Source organism: Argiope bruennichi, chromosome 2 (assembly GCF_947563725.1).
Source record: "Argiope bruennichi chromosome 2, qqArgBrue1.1, whole genome shotgun sequence".
Lineage (NCBI taxonomy): Eukaryota > Metazoa > Arthropoda > Arachnida > Araneae > Araneidae > Argiope > Argiope bruennichi.
The window spans coordinates 121,929,398-121,948,797 of NC_079152.1; the positions used below are offsets into that span (position 1 = coordinate 121,929,398).

Consider the following 19,400-nt stretch of genomic DNA (forward strand, 5'->3'; position numbering starts at 1 on the left):
TCTAATGAAAACTGTACTAATGCAACTATTTCTGAATTCATACAAGTATTCGGTATATATATATATATATATATATTTAAATCCAGTGCAAGTTTAAATTTAAGCAAGTTCTGTTGACTTCAGCTGTCTAAGAAGGTATACTTTTTATACTATTTTAATACAGATCCTGCTTTTAATAGGTTTTGCAGAAGCCAACTGTACCCAGTAGTTCATGTTCAATATATGTAGTTAAAAGTTATCCATAGAAGATAAATCCTTAGTCACAGAAGAAACATGAACCTAAAATGGGAAACAGCTTTATTTCACTGCTTAGGTTATCAGCAAAATCGATATTCCATGAAGTAAACTAAGAAAATTTTGAATTTCTTTGAAACCTTTCAGTATATAGAAAAATTTATTAAAATGACATTTTGAGATTCAAAATTCCAACAAACTCAGTTCACAAATGAATGAGGTGACTTTTGAATAAACTAAAATTGTTTATGACATTCAGTGAAATCATTGATTGCTCAAAAATATCAAATGTTGAAAATATAAATTCTTATCTTATTTCCTTGAGAAATTACTTTTCATAACTCATTTTTTAAATAAAATGATTTTTATGTAATGAATACATTACATGCAAAAATACTTTGCAAATTACTGATAAAAGATTTAAGTATTTTCGGCTAACTTTAAACTATAAACACAAAGGCTACAAGTAATTTTAGTTTCATGATAATTTTAAATTAAATTTGCTTTCAATATCTATAATTACAGTTTTATGAAAGAAAATATTTTAGATTAACAAACTGTAACAGGTTATACAATACAATAATAAGCCTGCATTTCAAGCTTTACAGTAAACTATTAAGAGAGAATATTAGACATCTACCAATTATAAAAGCAGCATAAACAAAACATGAATTAACACACTGGAGTCTTATCTACTCATTACACTACTGGCTAAACCTACTGGCATTTCATCGATACATTTGAACTGCCATTAGAAAATGGTCTTTTGACTGCTTGCAGTAGGTTTAGTTTTAACCAAGTGATAATTTAAATCCAGCAATAAATATAGTTGCATAGTGTGCCTAACAAATAAAATTTGAATCTATTTAAGAGTTGCTAATGTCAAAATTTTGGAAAGACGGATATATATATATATATAAAGAATCAAACAAAATGCTACATAAATCAGCTGCAAATAATAAAATACCACAAAAAGAAATGTAGCAAAAACCAGCAAAGCATTCCTTTTCACTCAAAATTTATTTCTTTATGGCAACAACTTTTAAAAATATATTTCTGGTTAACATTTTAAAATGCACATGAATTGTATCATTTTATATAATAAACCTATTGCAATTTTTAAAAAAATACTGAAATTTTTACAGTCTTTAATGGCAAGTTAAAAAGGTATCATATTTTTTAGAGATTTCATTAATGCAGAATGCTTAATATAATTGTGATGTTGTTGCTTATGGCACTTGTCATAGACAAGCCCGCTGATGAAGCCAGAGAGTTTAAGTGTCTCTTGTTTCAGTAGCGCCATCTAGGGCCGAGAGAACCTCTTAGCTATCCATGAAGCTTCTTTTTATGGGGCAGACTTCATTCACAGATCATAATTTAGACCTGAATCAGAGAATGATCACCTCTGATCCAGTACCCCCAGTAATATTATCTCAACTTGGAGTACTTTGTAGCTACGACAGATTTATACTTGCACCAGCCACCATGTACATGGCAAGTCTTCAGTCGGTGGGGTTCAAACTCGCAACACAAGGGATGCCAATCAAATGCCCTACCAATCAGGCTACCACGACCTCTAATGTGATTGTAACCATTTGATTTGACAAAATCATGCAAAAGTCACTGATTTTTAAAAATACATATCTTATCATTTCATATGATTTAAAAAAATTAAGAACTCACCTGGTACATTCATACAGATGGAGTCTAAATACAGTTTCTAGCATTATTTGGCAGGACTGTACAGAAGTGCCTCTAAGGAACTTATTAACCACATCTGATATAGGAACCGCTAGATGGGAGTTGTACTTCAACGGTTCAACATTGATCGCCAGCACATATCGTGAGTCTACTTGTACAAGGCGGGTTATATGAGGCTGGTAAGCATAAGTGGACAAGTGTGAGCTTCTTGGACTACTTGACAATGCTGTTCTCATTTCAGGAGATGGAGGAGGACTACAAAGGTCCACTAGTCCATTTGGAGTTAGTCTTGTTCCATACATATCTGAGAAACCTGGTATAGTAGCACAATCCAGCAGGGACAACGGCTGAAGTGGGGACGACTGTGGTGGAGTTGGATAATGAGGTGGAGGTCCAGGGCCGGCCAGTAGCCTTGGGCTTCCACCATGGGGGTGCAGTAATCTTTCATCTCGGCACATAGATCCATGGCTTAGATCATAGTTTTCTCTTATAACTCCAAGAGAATTGCTATTGCTTCGTACAATATTAGAGGAACCAGCCCCATTAATAGCTATGTTGGATGATAGTGTGGTAGGGCACCATGCATCATTTTCACTTAATCTTCTTGATAAGTTTTCGGGACCCTCAGATGATTGAACAGTTGTTCTACTTTCTTCATCATGTAACCAATCTGGTTCTAATATTCTTGCTAACCAAGGAGGAACAGATGCATTTGAAGGTGTGGGTACATATGGAAATAACGAAGAAGCAGTTTTTGGCACCACATCTTGATCTGCAGGAACAGAAGACACTCGTGGGCTCCCTAATCTTACAAGAGGTGGAGGAGGAGGAAATGTTCTTGATTTCCGTGATGTGAATGAAGACAAACTCCCATCAGATTTTCTGTATCTTTCATATTCTAAAACTGAAGGAGTTTGAATATGACTATTATAATGATTATAATTTACAGGATATGGATAATTACATGATGACGATGTGGCTAAGAAGTTCTCTAATGATACAGGGAATAAACCAGTTTTATCACTGCCTTGAAGCAAGTTCAGTCCATTTGCAGATTCATTTCTTACATGAGCAGCTCTAGAAAGAGAATTATTGATATCCAGAAACTTATTCAACCCCATAAAGGAGTTCAGCATACTTTCCTTATCCTGAAATTCATTAAATTTTTTCCTGAGCTTTTTCGAATCCTCAACAGAATCGGTGGAAGATTGTTTAACTGGTTCAGGTACCCATTGTAAAGTTCTAGGATGTAGAAAACTTTCCCATTCCTCTTTAGAAGAAAACTGGATATCTGGCCAATTGGACACCTCTTTAAAATGGACACCACCTAATGCAATTTCAAGATCTTCAACATTACATAAAGGCATATTGATTTCAACTTTTTTCAGATCAACTGCTGCAAAACAGCTCAAAAATCTGAAGTAGGCAAGGTCCCAATTTGTGATGCTTTCACTACTACTTACAGTAGGTGTAGCTCCATCACAATATATTGTATTTAAAGAAACATACTTTTTTGTACCCTTTTTAACAAAAGGAATTTTATAATTTAAGAAAAATCCACATTTATCACTTATTGTGGAGTTGGAGCCTTGGGCATACAACTTTGTACGACAAAATTCCAAGAACTCAAAAAGTTCAAAAGCATCTTTAAGGCGAACCACATAGTCTTTTGTTGAAAAATCATTATAGCCAAACTGATAATCACAATGAACACTATTTATTTCATTGAGCAGCTTTGCTTCATTTACTGTTATATAGTAACTATTGATATTTGTACAGCTAAAAACTGCAGCAGGAAAAATATCTGGAAAATATCCAAAAACTATTTTGCTCTCAAACATTCTCACAGCTATAAATTTTTCTTCACCACGCATAATTATTGGTAAATGTACAGGGCCAATGGTCGTCCATCCAAACGCTCCACATATACTAGAGTAATCAATTGGTGGAGGATCCGGTTTGGATGGATTTGGCTTCTCAGGTGGTGATGGCTTACGAGTTATTTGAACTGTTGGTTTTGTAGCAGTAGCTACCTTTTCAGCCTGTGAAGTTGCAACTGTAATAGTAATATTTCGAGATTGCAATCCAGATAGCTGAGGATCACTGACAATAAATTTGTTGATTTCTGTAGAGCTCTGTTCTTTAATACTTTCGTCATCTTCTTTTTCTTGTTTGATTTTTATCCCGCTTTTTTCTTGAGTAGACAAATCAACAGCGGGTGTAGAAAGAGCCATATTACTTCCATTCTACCTCATATAATTGGGTAGCTTTTGAAGTTTTATTGAATTCAATGAAAGAGCAGAGAGTAACATTTTCATCTACAAGTGTGTTTATTCCTAGAAAGAAAGAATAAAATTAAAAATACTACAAGAAATTCATGACAGCCAAGTTAAGAAAATTATTCACATACAATTACAATCTTTTTATAAAAAATCTTATTCGACTAATGGTTCTGATTTTAACAATTTGCACTTGAAAAGTGATGAGATGCATTATTATATATATCTAAGTATAAGGACTCTTTATAGTGCTTAGAAATCTCTTATATAGTGCTTAGAAATAGTTGCTTTTTTATAATTTCTAAAAAATAATATGAAAGTTTTTGTTCTGACAAAAGCATCCTGCAAAATGGCAGTCAGACTGAATATAAGAGTGCTAAGGGTTAAAAACCGTGGAAATTCCATGACTTTGACAACTTTTGTAAGAATCAGACATGCTTCTTATTACATTCTGAGATGAATTATTAATTTATAAATTTATCAAGCATCCTAGAAGCTAAAAGAATATACATAAAAGAATTAAATATATACATTCTTCAGAATGGAAATTTAAATATTATTATTCCAAGGCAATTTAAACATAAATCTTCTTTTTCATTTAATTCTTATATATATATGCACACACACACTACTTATTCAAGGGGGAAAAAAATCCGAAGAATGTATTTGCCATTATTAAAAATACATTAATGAATAGTGATATTTTAAGAGAAAGAAGCACCAAGAACAAAAAATTGTATTACTTTAAAATGTAATTAAGTAATCTATAGATGAACTTTAAATATATAGTGAAATATCTGTAAAATATATATAGTAAATATTCTGAAATGTCTTGCTTTAATCCTTGATTTGTTAGTCGCAATCACTTTCATCTTTAAATTATCACAAAGTATCTAGTGAGTATAAAATCTGTTCTATGTTCATTCATTCTGTTCATTTGATCTTGATATTTTTTCCTATTTATAAATAAATAATGCAAAACGTTTAAAAAATTTAAATTATAATGCATTAAAAACAAATGAAGGCTACATAAGTATCTATTAGATCTTGTAGCTAATAGAATATATAACACATATACTTATAAAGTCCTATAATTTAAATTTAAAAAAAAAAAAAAAAAACCTATTTGGAAAATGATATTTTTGGGGAATTTAAATCAGTAGTGCAAACATATCCAACAATTCTAAATATTCATAAAGATAAATTCATATATACAAACTAAAATACAAATGATTTTATTGTTTTATTTATCTGGTAAAACTCTAAAATACTTCAATATTAAAAAAAAAAAAATAAGTAAATAAAATAATAATTCAATTAAGGATTGATTGAATTATTATTTCTTCTTCAAAAAGTTCTTTTTAAAAAGTTAATGGCTCTAATTCCATATTTAGAAGATAAAATAAGCATTCCCAGTTTAGTTTTCTGTATTTAAATATATATACTAAATTTAAATATATGGCTTAAATATAGACAAATATAGTCATTATACAAGTTCAAAATTGCATATTTTTATATATAAAATTTTAATAATGAAGCTTCAAATAAAAATTTAAAATTTTATAATTTCATATTGCATTGTATTAAATACAGTAAAAAAGGAAACATCGACAGAGTTTATTAAGCTTATACTCTTGAAGATACAACAAGTGTAATATTATGAATGAGATAATAATTCTTTCAGAATTGAAATGCCATTATTATTAATCAACAGAATTTTTCAAATATTGATTTTAAATTTATCAACGAATAGAGATAAGATTTAAATAACAGTTTAATAAAATTGCACTAACCATGAAATATTTTCATAGCTAGTTTCAATGAAATGGAGCACCAATAACTAATTAAAATAATAATTATATAATAAAACCATCACAAATATTATATATCTGTCAGATTATGCCTTCATTTTATTAGCTTACTACAAAATTTAATTTTTAACCTGTGTATATATTTTTGTTTTAAATTTTGATTTTTAATATGATAATTAAGATTTACATAAGAAATAAAATTAACATTAATTACAATTTAAATTTATTAATTATCAATATAAAACAATAAGAAATTAATTATAGTTACTAAATCAAATAATAGTCAGTAAGAAAACTATTCAGATACAGAAAATGCCTTATTTCTTTTCTGAATCGTGAAGCTTTCATTAGCACGAAGCATTTCATTTCATGAGAATAAAACCTTTTGATTTCAACAAAAGATGTTACAAAACAATACATACCATGTAATAATTAAACTCAAAACATTAAACGACACAAATTAATTTTCAAGACAAAAATGTTTTTGTAACAATTAATAGATTATAGAAATGCAATTCAAAACTTTTAAAAATAAATTGAAAATTGTTTTAGATTCAGCTGCATGTGAATTTTAAAAAATAATGTTAATAAAAACAAATACTTAACTAGAAGTCAAGAAAATAAAGTCGATAATAAATTTAATAATATTTTTTATTTGCTTTTAAGAAAGGGAGGGGTAAGTCTAATGTTTATAAAAATCAAATAAAAAATAACATTTAAGAAATAAAATATTTAGCACATAATTTTTACTTTGGTACGTATCTAAATGCAAGAACAATATAAGTTCCTTTTATTTCATACAGAAATCATTACAGAATTTCATAACTATTAATATTTCATAACTTTTTGGTGGTATGCCAGTCTATGCAAAGTAATTCTTTATTTGTATTTCATTTCCCTTCATAAGAATTGAAATAATAACTAATAATAAAGTTTATTATTTGCATTAATCAATCATCATAAAAAAATAAGTAAGAATATATTATTTAACCATTAAAATACTATTCATTACTGCAAAAAAAATAATAATTTCAAAAATACTTTAGAAAAAATACGGTCATTTGCAGAAAGTAAATAATAAAGTTCGAATTAGAAGCACCACTGTTTTTTTAATTACTTTCAGATTTAAAAATATAAAAATAAATTACAAACTTTTTGTGTATTTTCTTTATCTATCAGAATATGAATAGCAATAAAGGATTGTTATTGATACTATTGAATTAAAAAATTAAATCAAATTATGATTATAAAACAATAAACAAAAATACTATTGATATCGAATCATATTTATTAGTAAACAAATAGTAACATCGGCAAAAGAAAAACTCGCTGTTGTCAAAGTTTACATCCACGTACTACATACGTACGTCATCTGTCAAATGTACGCAAAACAAAATATATCAATAAGATTTTTATATTAATGAACAAATATATCCAGAAATATGCACTTGAGTGTCTTCAAAAACTAACTCTAATGTTGACAAACATCGATCACTGCCAACAGCAACAAACAATGTGACCTTTAAAAAAAATGTAAATATTATAAAGGCTAATGATCTGCAAACTTCATAACACTTGCCTTTGATACATTGTTTCATTTAATCCAAGCTTGCACTTCCGGAAATAGGAGATGCACGAAAAAAAGACGATTTTATCCAGATGCTCATCACATTTTCCAGGCGTGGACATTAATATACAAGTCATACACAGCATCCTAAATATCGCTGTTAACTAATACATCATCCAACTCCAGCTATAAGTTCGCTTGCTATGACAAGGGAAGGAGCATTCCATCTTTATCCCTAGGGGTAGGAAGGTGGATAACTTTTACGGCGAGCGGAACAAGAACCGGCATCGTACTCCTATTGGACTAGGTCTATTTTGACGGAGGGGTGAAAGGTATACATCTCTAATTGCATTTTCGTATCGTAGGCGTGAGCGAACGCGAAGCGAAAATAATGAGTTCCAAAAACAAATAAAATTATCATGATAAATAAAACAAGCAAATAAAATCCGAGACAGCGATGTGACCCACATTTTAACTCCCCAGGTCAAATTGATACACGCTCGTACTTTTTTTTTGTTATTATTTTTACTGAAATTACGAAATATGTTCAACTATTTTTGGAGGAAAATATATCTGCAAAATAATTCTTTTTTTTTTTTTTTTAAAGACGTTGTTTACTTTTTCTCATAGATTTCAAAAGAATGAAAAGACACTATTTTCTTCTTTCATAAAAACACAATTTGGTGAACAAAAATATGACAAGAAAATGGGGGGGGGGAGAATAAAATACTGAAAGATGTAAAGAATAAAGCTATATACTGCATTAAGCAAACTGCAAGCTTGCGATCAATAAATTATTAAGATTTTAGAATTGCAGATCTAACAAATAAAGCAACTTATTAAAAAAAAAAAAAAAAAAAAAAAAAAAAAACGACAAAACTGATAACGTGAGTATTTTTTTCCAACTCTAACGATTTAACAAAATTTTGCTTTAGTAATACCACTCAAAATGATAAATTCTGAAATTTGATTTAAATATTAACGTAGTGATTTTCAACAAAAGATAATTAAAAATATAGTTTGGTGCATTCGAAGAAAATTATATATTAAAGTATCTGATCTAATAACAGTTGTTTTGAACTTGAACAAGTAATAGCTATCAGAATAAGAGGAGAAGCGGTGTCACTGATCCTTCACTGTTTGCTTTCATCCTACTTTTTTATCATCCTTTTTTGCATAATTTTTTTAAAAAATTATTTCTTGAACAAATTGAAATCGGGCTCTCTTTTCTCCTCTCTATTTACATTCTATTCTCCTGCACCTCAATCAACAAAACTTAAAATTAGAATCACATACTGCATTTAAGTAAGTCAAGTAAATTTAGAGAAAATTATCTTCCATTAACTTAATAATTTAAATTTCTTACAGGGGCATTTTAAAATTTCAATATGAATATTTTATAATCATACACATAATGGAAATTTAAAAAAATTCCAAAAATATATGCACAAAACCATTTAATTAAAATTTTTATATGGACATAATAAAAAAATGATAAAATGTGTTGATTATAAAAAAAATAACAAAGTTCAGAAATACTGTTATTTTTAAATTTGAGGTTAAAAAATTCTTATAAATATAATTTTGTTAGAAAGTGTAAATATTATATTTATTATAATGTTAATATAATAATATTAATGTTATTATATTAACTATTAATATAATATTATATTAACTATTAATATAATTTTATATAATATTATATTATTAATGTTAATATAATATTATTAATGTTATTATTAGAAAGTGTTAATATTATATTTATTATAATGTGTTTTATATTTATTATAATGTTAATCTGTAAGCAAAAATAGAGAATGTGCAATACCATTTAGCCGAAATCTTCATTCTTAGATGTCACCAATTGGGCAAATCGTTGAAATATTCTTTCTTCAAGCCAAGCTCTGATTTTTGTTTTAATTAATGTATTTACTATGAAAATATTCGCTAGAAGAATTTAGGAAATAACATGCCTGGTAGGATAATACTTCAGGAAAAGACGAATAATGCATTGACAAGCTAATAATACTTTAGTTGAGAATGAAGAATGCTGTGACAAACTATGGCTTCATATTCTCTTATCTAAAGTAGATAAAATATCATCTGGTGTTTTAAGATGATAACATAAGGACAGTACTCTTTTATTGTAATTTTTTTATACAGATCTGAAATCTGATTATTAAAAGCAAAATAATTCACACCTTCCAATCCTCTAAAAAGATTTAGTCTTTTGTTGGGTTACTGAAATTAAATGCTCAGCGAAACATACCCATTACTTAGCAAAGGCGATTTATTGATATGAATGTATTTAGGATATCTTTTGGTATATTGCATTTGATGTCAGAATGCAATAAACTAGAATTTTTTTTTCTTTATCTCTTTCAGTATTGATACAAAAATATTGCTAGATTTAGGAAACTCAAGAACATAAATTACGCGCTTTATAATTTTTTTTTTTTTTTTTTTTTTGTAAAATAGGGGGAGTTAGTTATGAATGTATGATGTCAATGATATTTATAAAAATGGCAACATAATATTTTTTTTAATTAGAATTCAGTAGATTTTTTTAAAAATTATCAATACTGGTTTAAAATATCAAATAGGGAACACGGAATGCCTACCACTTTTAAATCATGCAGACGAAAGTTACTCTAAAAAGGCAGGAATAAACAGTGCGAAAAAGCACGGCTTAACGATGTGTATTTGTACCATTGTTGCTAAATTGGCAATTTATCACAATAATTATGGTATTTTAATTTTTCATTTAAATTAAATTTTAAATAATGTATTTAACGTAAATTTAGTATACTATGTAAGCCATCGTGTAAAAAAAAAAAAAAAAAAAACCTAATACTTTAAATAATAAGCGGAAAGTTTCCTATTAATTAAAAAAAGGATTCTGACAACAAGAATAATATAATGGGATGACAGCGGCAATTCTTTAAAAAATCATCTATTTTTATTACATTCACAAAAACACAATAAGAAACACAGGAACACATACACGTTTGTAACATTAATTTTTAATAACAATAAAAACTATTAAAAAAGTTTTTATTCTTATTATTAAAAGGGGTATAGGGACGCATGATCCCTTTTCTGAGTCACAGTTTTAATTAATTTGTTACAATTCATACCTTCCAAACATAGGTGGCGCTGTTATTGGTATAAGCACAATATTATTATATATATAAAAATAATTATATAATAATAATATTGTGCTTATATATATATATACTTCTATTAGTTACTTTTTGGTTAGTAGGTGTTCACTAAGAAAGATTTAACTGAAAATTTTATTTAATGCATTAATTAATTAAAAATTAACAGAAAATGTAACATTTTTTCTCTATAATTTCAGAGAATATTAACGAATAAACATAACATACATTTAAGAATTAAAAAATATGACTTTCGGTCATACCAATATTGTTTCTGTGCACCCCAAGGGTTTAAATAAATTTTTCACAAAATGTAAACACAATGTAATTTTTATTGCTGAAACTGTATTTGGTTGGATTTTATTGTTTCATTAAAAATTTTCACTCGCGTGTTTTTGCTAATGTTAACGTTAAAATGCTTTCGTTGACCTTTAATTTCAAAGTAGAATTTTCACTTTCGCTTTTATTAAAATGCTATATATATATTTTTTGACCGACACTTTTTCGGTAAATTAATGATGTAAAAATTGGTAAGAACATAATGTCTATAGCTGATCCAATCAAGCCAGCAAAAGACAAAACAGCCGGACCGAGACTAGAAATTAAAAAGCTACGATGGATTAGAGGTTTAAAAACTTTTTTTTTCAGAGAGTTCCCACAATTTTAATTAGCACTAAATTTAATGTTCAGTTTAAAAACTCTAAATAGAAAATCGACGAATAAAGCTTCAAATGAAGAAGCAGCGCGGAAAACTGTGAAATTAATAAATTTTCCTGCTTGAAAATTGTTTTCATTCTTGCAAATGAAACTAAATACAAAGGAGACATTTACTAATAAAAATAGCTAATTATTGTTGCAAATTTTAAACATTATGATTTAATACATAGAAATTTGAATTTGAATGTCAAATATAAATTTTGAAATCAAAAATTTATATGTGGTTTTAATTAAGAAACTCAATAATGGACGGGGGGGGGGGGTAGTTATGAAGCACCATTAGCTAGCTACCTCAGTCAATGATTTAACTACTCAGAAGACGTTCACACTTGTTTACCTCAAATTTAATATGAAAGGAAATATATATATATATATATATAAAAGTATTAGAATCAAGTTAAAAGGAAAAACAAAAATCAAATAAAAATTAAACCAAAAAAATTATTAAAAAAATTAAAAAAGAATCCGGCCTGAAGACTTTTTCAAGGGTCACCCTCAGGCAGGGATTCAAATAAAGGGATTTTTTCTGTGAGGACATACAGACATTAAGTCTAATAATGATTCCTCGTGACCCGAAAATCCCCCGAAATTATGCTCAAGAGATATACCATTTTAACAGAAAGGAAATATAAAATAACAAATTAGAAAAAAACCACAAAGTAAAAATACAATGAAAACAATAACAATAAAAACAAAAACAGCATTAAAATTAAAATTAAAATTAAAAACGAAAAGCCAGAACATACCTTCCAACAGTGAATGAAACTTTAAACAATCGATTGTTATTTCCTGTTTTTGAAAGTTAACGGTAAATTATGTAAACAGAGGTAGGCACCCAGCGCCATCTATTGAGTGATCCAATATGCAAGTAAATTTCTATTTTTATTTAAGCCAAAAGATTAATCCCAAACCATACCTTGTTTAATTAAAAAATTGACATTACAGTAATTTCTAGGAAAATCATTTTTAATTAAATTTTTAAGGAGGATATTTGATGCTTCAATATAAGAATTTTTATTATTGCAAACCCTTTTGATCCTGTTAACTTGTGAGAAAATTAGATTTTTGAAAATTTTAGAGTTTAGATTGGAATGGTAGTTACATAGTTTTGTTATTTTAAAGTTGAAATCATCCCTTTTATCGTAAATACCAACTATTGTTTTATCATTAGCAATTTCGATTTTTAAATCCAGAAAGGTAGCCTCAAGTTGATTTATATTTGTATCTTTTAGAATTAAATCTTTTGGATAGCAATTAGTAATAATATTAGTATTGTCGAAGTTAATCAAAAGTAGGTCATCAATATATCTCCACCCGTTTATTAAATTATATTTAATTATTTTTTTCTCATAGTAATGCAGGAAAATATTAGCTAAAGCACTTGAGAAAGCTGTCCCCATTGGAATGCCCTTGACTTGTTTATAAAAATTAATACCATTAAACACGTAATTTTCAGTAATATTAAAATTACATAACTCAAGCCAGTTATTTTTAGGAATGATATTTTCATTTAAATATTCGTCATATATAAAAGTGCAGACCTTTATTAATTTTTCATGAGGTAGATTAGTGTATAAATTTTCGAAATCAAAAGTATTAAGTTTGTTAATGTTGTTATCTTTAAGAAAATCTAATACTTCTTTGTTACTAGAAATAATAAAGTTGTCTTCATTTTTTATTTTGTCCAGGATAATTTTTAAGTATTTAAAGAAATGTTTACCCGTGTAGTAATTATAACTACCAGTGCTACAGGTTACGAATCTGAATTTTAATGGATTTTTATGAAATTTACCTGTTGGGAATAAATAAGGATAGTTAAGAGAGCAAGTCTTAGTTTTGGTTTTTTTTGCAAAAGCTAGCATTCTTTTATCTAATTCCTTTTTTCCGGTGTTCTTTAACATATAAGTTGCATTAGAGTTATATTCATTAATTAAAAGTTCTTTATAATAATATTTACAAATTAAACAGAAATTATTTGCTGATTTATCTATTACTGTAATAACAAATTTTTCTTTTAAATTTTTTATTTCATTTTTTAATGTTTTACCAAAATAAATCCCACGTTCTTTAGATCTGTCAAAATCAGTATTCAATTTTATTTTAATTTCCTTTAAAATTCTCACTTTCCATTCCCCGAAACCTTCCGCAGGCCAGTGGTATTTTCTAGATAATTTGGCAATAAAAACATCCAAATCATTACCAATAGAAATCAAAATTTTGTTATGGTTTATTTTTTCTCTTAATCTAAATTTTGTTCCTCTTCCCATCAAATCTCTTAAAGAGTTGGATTCAATAATTTTTAAATTACCTGTAATAATATGACCTTTATCAATATCTATAAAATCTTTATATTTTTCCTTGTTACAGTAACAATCTGTTTTATTTATTTTATCTAAATTTTTGCTATAGTAATTATAATTACAAATTTTTTTCTTTAAAGTTGAAGTGTAACTAAACGCTATTGATACATTAGTTTTATCTGCAAGAGGAAAAAATATATTATTATTATGTATAATTTTGGGTAATTTTAGATATTCGAAGTAAATATCCAAGAATTTAATCACGCAGTATTCTTTGTAAACATTATTTTTATTATTAAAAAGTAAATCGTTTTTTCCAATGTTAAGTTTACATTTAATAAGATCTAGAATAATACATTTAGTGTACGAATTTTTAAACTCTAATTCCCCGAATTTATTATTTAAAAACCATTTCATTTTATTATTTCTAAGACCAAAAATGTATTTCCTAATTCTGTGAATGTTTTCACTATTGTGTTCCAGATTACAGTAATTTTGAAATTCCTCAAATATAATTTGAAAATTGCCTCCTTTCCCTTTACCTCTTTTAAATCTTTTAGAAAAGTTATCTTTATTAAGAAAATTTTTAAAAATGTTAAATTTGTTATAAATGCAATTATTGTTTAAATCTGCATAACCTTCCCCATTTAATTTACTATTGAGACCATAAGGAAATAAAGTTTTCAGGTTGCAAATATAAATGTTTTCCAGATCTAATCTTTTGTTTAATTCGTTAATATTGTCTTCTAGAATGTAGATATTAATATTGTTAAAGTTATGGTTTTGAAAATGCTCCAGTTCGAAGTCAGTGGTCCTATTTTTTATGAAGTTTTTTATATCGGATCTGTGATTGTTAATTCTTAAATTAAGCTCGGTGCTAGTTTGGCCAATATATTTTAAATTACATTCTGAACAATTAAGGAGATAAATCAAATTTTTGTTTTTACAGAATGTTTGTAATTTTGAGTTTTCATTTTTGATCTGTTCCTTATCTGCCAAAGGACATGTCCTACACTTTCCGTTTCCACAAATTTTATATTTTTTTGTATTTTTAAGATTTTTTAAACAAAACAATTGTGTCAGTAATTTTTTCTCCGTGAATGCTCCTGACACAAAGCTATCCACAGTGCCCCTTGGTAGAGCGCGCGACGGGCCATGCGCTATGATAAATTCGTTATTAACTTTTTGCATAGTTTAATTTATTTATTAAAATGAAAATATATCTCCTAAACGCCAAAAACAAGGAATTCTCGAAAAAGTAAAATCAGGAAAAATGATCTGAAAATTCTTAAATTTTTTTAGGCAATACACCAAAAAACCTATTGAACCCCCCACCACCACCAAAAAAAAACTATTAAAAATATTTTATTTAAAAATTTTGCAGTTCGTGGAACAGCGCACCTGCAGCTAAATTCCAACCAAATGCAAGAACGAGTAACCAATCTAAAGTAAATAAAAATAGAAATTTACTTGCATATTGGATCACTCAATAGATGGCGCTGGGTGCCTACCTCTGTTTACATAATTTACCGTTAACTTTCAAAAACAGGAAATAACAATCGATTGTTTAAAGTTTCATTCACTGTTGGAAGGTATGTTCTGGCTTTTCGTTTTTAATTTTAATTTTAATTTTAATGCTGTTTTTGTTTTTATTGTTATTGTTTTCATTGTATTTTTACTTTGTGGTTTTTTTCTAATTTGTTATTTTATATTTCCTTTCTGTTAAAATGGTATATCTCTTGAGCATAATTTCGGGGGATTTTCGGGTCACGAGGAATCATTATTAGACTTAATGTCTGTATGTCCTCACAGAAAAAATCCCTTTATTTGAATCCCTGCCTGAGGGTGACCCTTGAAAAAGTCTTCAGGCCGGATTCTTTTTTAATTTTTTTAATAATTTTTTTGGTTTAATTTTTATTTGATTTTTGTTTTTCCTTTTAACTTGATTCTAATACTTTTGTATAAATTCATCTGTGTTTTAGAAGTAGCTGCAATTGCGCTCTCTAAATACTATGAAGTTACTTTTTGGTTTTAGTTTAAATAGGTAATAAATTTTAGTTGCGATTTCGAAACTGTTTTGTTTCGTTTTCATTTTAGTTTCGTTTTCAAACTTTTTCTTACTTTAGATTGGTTACTATATATATATATATATATATATATATATATATATATATATATATATATATATATATATATATATATAAAATCGAGACAAAGATTTTCCGGAATGTACAAGAAGAACGCTTTTTAAGGGATCCAGAAACAAAATCCTAAATCCAATTTATGATATTTTTGATTTTTGTAAATTTTAGCTAAATTAACAACATTCTTTTCAGTTGTTAAAAGATTAATCATTTCTTCATTTTTTTTTTCCAGATACTCCATCTTTTTATAGATTCTGAACATGTTATAAAACAATTTCAGGGGCCATTCTCCGTAAGTCGGTTATTGTCTATTTTTTAATATTAACTTTGAAATAGAAATTAAATTCCTTTTTTTTTTCGATATGAGTTAATAACATTCAGAAAACAAAGCATTTATTTAACATATAAGTTGTACTACCTGTGGCTCAGCCAGTGTTTATTGGCTATTTATGGAAGAAAGAAAAATGCACATAATTTACATCGCATAGTTTTTGAATCCTTACTTTCAATATCTTATGAGGATTTAGGATCATTAATTATAATTAAAGCCTAATTAAAAAAAATACTAAAACTAGTAAAAACGACATCGATTTTCCACCATAGAGCATGAAACATATAATTGTGGTCAGCGAATAAGATTGAAAATTTCTAGGTTGATATCAACAACTATAAGGAATTGCCCTTCATTTTTATTAATCGCTATTGCAGACGAAAATGAGTAATTGAAATGAATGAATGAAAAATGAATTAAATGAAAATAAAATGATATTTATAATAGACTAATATTATACGTGTCATTACAAACTCAAGATAAAAAAAAAGTATTAAAAACACATATGATACACAATCCAACAAACAAAAAGTGTTTAAATAAAGAGCTAAATTCTATCAAACAGTAACAAAAATTAAGGCACATTTCAAAATGCAATAACTAAATATATAATTACTTCAAGCGGAGTATAAAAAATGCTTATAATGGGAAATAAAAACAGAAGTGGAAACATTCCAAGAAAGCATTCAGCTTTAACATTAGCAAAAGTAGCACGAGCGATATATGTGTTTAAATTGAAAAGCAGATTCACTGCTTTAACAACAAAAATTGCTACAAACTGTTTTAAAATTAATTAAAAATTAAAGAAATAAATGTATGGAAATGAAACAGGTTTCAGGGACTTCTTTTTTTTTTATGTGTTTTCAAATGGTATAAAAAGCATTCTTGTGCAATGATATGTTTCCAAATTCGGCGGGAAAACGTTAGAAATTACTCATTTCCATTTCACCCCTTTTAGTGGGGTGTAGTAACTTTTCAACAGTGAAGTTACTTCTTTTAAGCGTTAAGGAACATGTGTAACATTTTCATTAGTATCTGTAAAGGAGTAGCATAAAGTTTGAATTAACAAACAATTCAATCTCCATAAATTAACACTATTTTATATACAAATAACGTCATTTAAATAACACTTAACAATTTTCATGCATTTTTATTGAAAAGCTAATAATGGCTCATATAGTACATACATTACTTTATGAAATACTATCTCCTGTTTGGTATCTTTGAAGTCCCATTACTGAATCTTCAAATCGAATTTCTATCTTTGAAATCACATCACTGAATCTTCAAATCGATTTTATTTCAAGCTAATTTATCTAATCAGTTATTTAGATGGTTTTTCAATTTAAAGGACAAAATATTGGTTTTTTTTTTTTTTTTTTTTTTTTTTTTTAAGGATAGCAAATAAAAAGGTATTGAGATATTTTATTTCAGTGTAATTTTTGGTAAGTGTAGAATATTAACTTTAAAATTTCAGATGTTCAGTTTCCTGAAAAATTTTTTTATCTGCAATAAAATTTATTAAAAATAACAGGAATACTTTAATTTTTTTAAAAAATGGTAAGCATGCATAATAAATAAATAAATGCAAATTATTTTAGTAGCAATTATTAAATCTGGAAATATTACGATGCAAATATCTTCCAAAATAATTTGAGAAGAGGTATCAGTAAGTGAAATATTACATAACTAAACAAATGTTCACTGGTGTTGTCCTGGACAGATTCGAGTATTTCAGTAAACAAGAATGCTTTCAAACTACGATAATTATCATATTTCCAACGATAGATAAAGCAAATAAAATTAACTGTCGGTGCAAAAGTGCTCAACTGTTGGAAGGGGAGGAGGGGAGAGGCTATCAAAACGACAAAAGAGCCGTGTTTTTCACACGCTGACAAACAATTCAACAAAGAAATCAATATTCGTTTGTATGCACAGCAGACTCTTTTCCAATAAGCAAACACTTTGTCCACAGTAAATGCTTTTTCTTCCTTTCTTGTTTCTTATAATGGAATGTATCATCAAACAACTCGCTGCACTTACAAAAAAAATATTAAGTAAACAAATAGCACTGAAAATGAAAATATTCTTTCGTATTCCTTCTGAAATAATTCATTGTTCAGTCAATCTCATTATTTCTGCTACTATAAAAATAGTTTATTTCGTTTTACTTTAGCAATAAAAAATACTGTAATATTATTTTTTTTAAATGAGATTTTTTTTTTTTTTTTTTTTTTTTAGATACCACTAAAACAAAAAAACATATTTTTACAGTTAAGGTAGGATGAAGCTAAACACAGCCACTAACTTGTAAAAAGAAACATGCATTTTATACTATGTTAAGTAGAAATCAAATTTAAATAATTTTCTGTCTGTATGCAGTTTTATATTGTTTAGCCATAGGTTCCTTAAACTATAGGTCGAGTAACCATTTCCTTTATAGAAATTTTATGCTTCCTTTTTTCTTTTTTTTTCAGATGCCTCATTCCGTGGTAAAAATATTTAGGAAAATTATCTCGATTCAAAACATTTCATTGGAATCTGCTGAACAACTATTTTAATTTAATCCCTTTTCATTTATCATTAATTAATATAATGTTTTATTTCCCCTAAAATTTCGAGATAATGATAAACTTTTTCAATGAAAATGGAATTGAATTTCACCCCAACCCCCGCGCACAGAAAATGAGCTGCGAGGGAGAAAAATTGCAGGTAATCTAATATCATAAGAATTAAAAACAACTATTTCTGGTTTCAAATTTGGAAATGGGTGAAATTAAATACGCACAAAACTAAGAAGAAAGGGGGAAAAAATCGATAACCACATCTATACTTTTTTTTTCTTTTTTCCTCTTATAAAATTCTTAAAGTAAACATGTTATACAGCAAGTTTCTTTTTAATATTTTCTAGTTATTCAATTGTTTTGTTTTGTTTTTTTAATGAAAGATGTTTATTTCAATGAACATTTTAGCAGTCATGGTGAAAAATAGCTTTCTCTGATTAGGCGTATAAATTTTTTTTTTAATACTACGGAGATCAGATTCATAAATGAATTTGAAATTTTCGATGATAATCAATGCAATAAAGAAGAAATGTAGCACCAAAATAAATCAAGAATCAAATACTTAAATAGGCAAATCCATTTATAACAAAT

The 19,400-nt window shown here is 27.4% G+C and overlaps 1 protein-coding gene across 3 annotated transcripts in view; it reads right to left on the reverse strand.

Moving 5' to 3' along the window:
* The window catches only part of LOC129955440 (uncharacterized), a 182,421-nt gene that overhangs the window by 6,587 nt on the left and 156,434 nt on the right, over positions 1-19,400 (reverse strand). For 2 of the 3 annotated variants that reach the window (XM_056068226.1, XM_056068224.1), the window contains one exon: positions 1,918-4,271. In XM_056068226.1, the coding sequence (XP_055924201.1) occupies positions 1,918-4,169 (2,252 nt within the window). In that variant the 5' untranslated portion in view covers positions 4,170-4,271. Of the gene's footprint in view, positions 1-1,917; positions 4,272-7,604; positions 7,855-19,400 lie in introns of those variants that run through there. The other variant, XM_056068225.1, reaches the window with a different exon arrangement.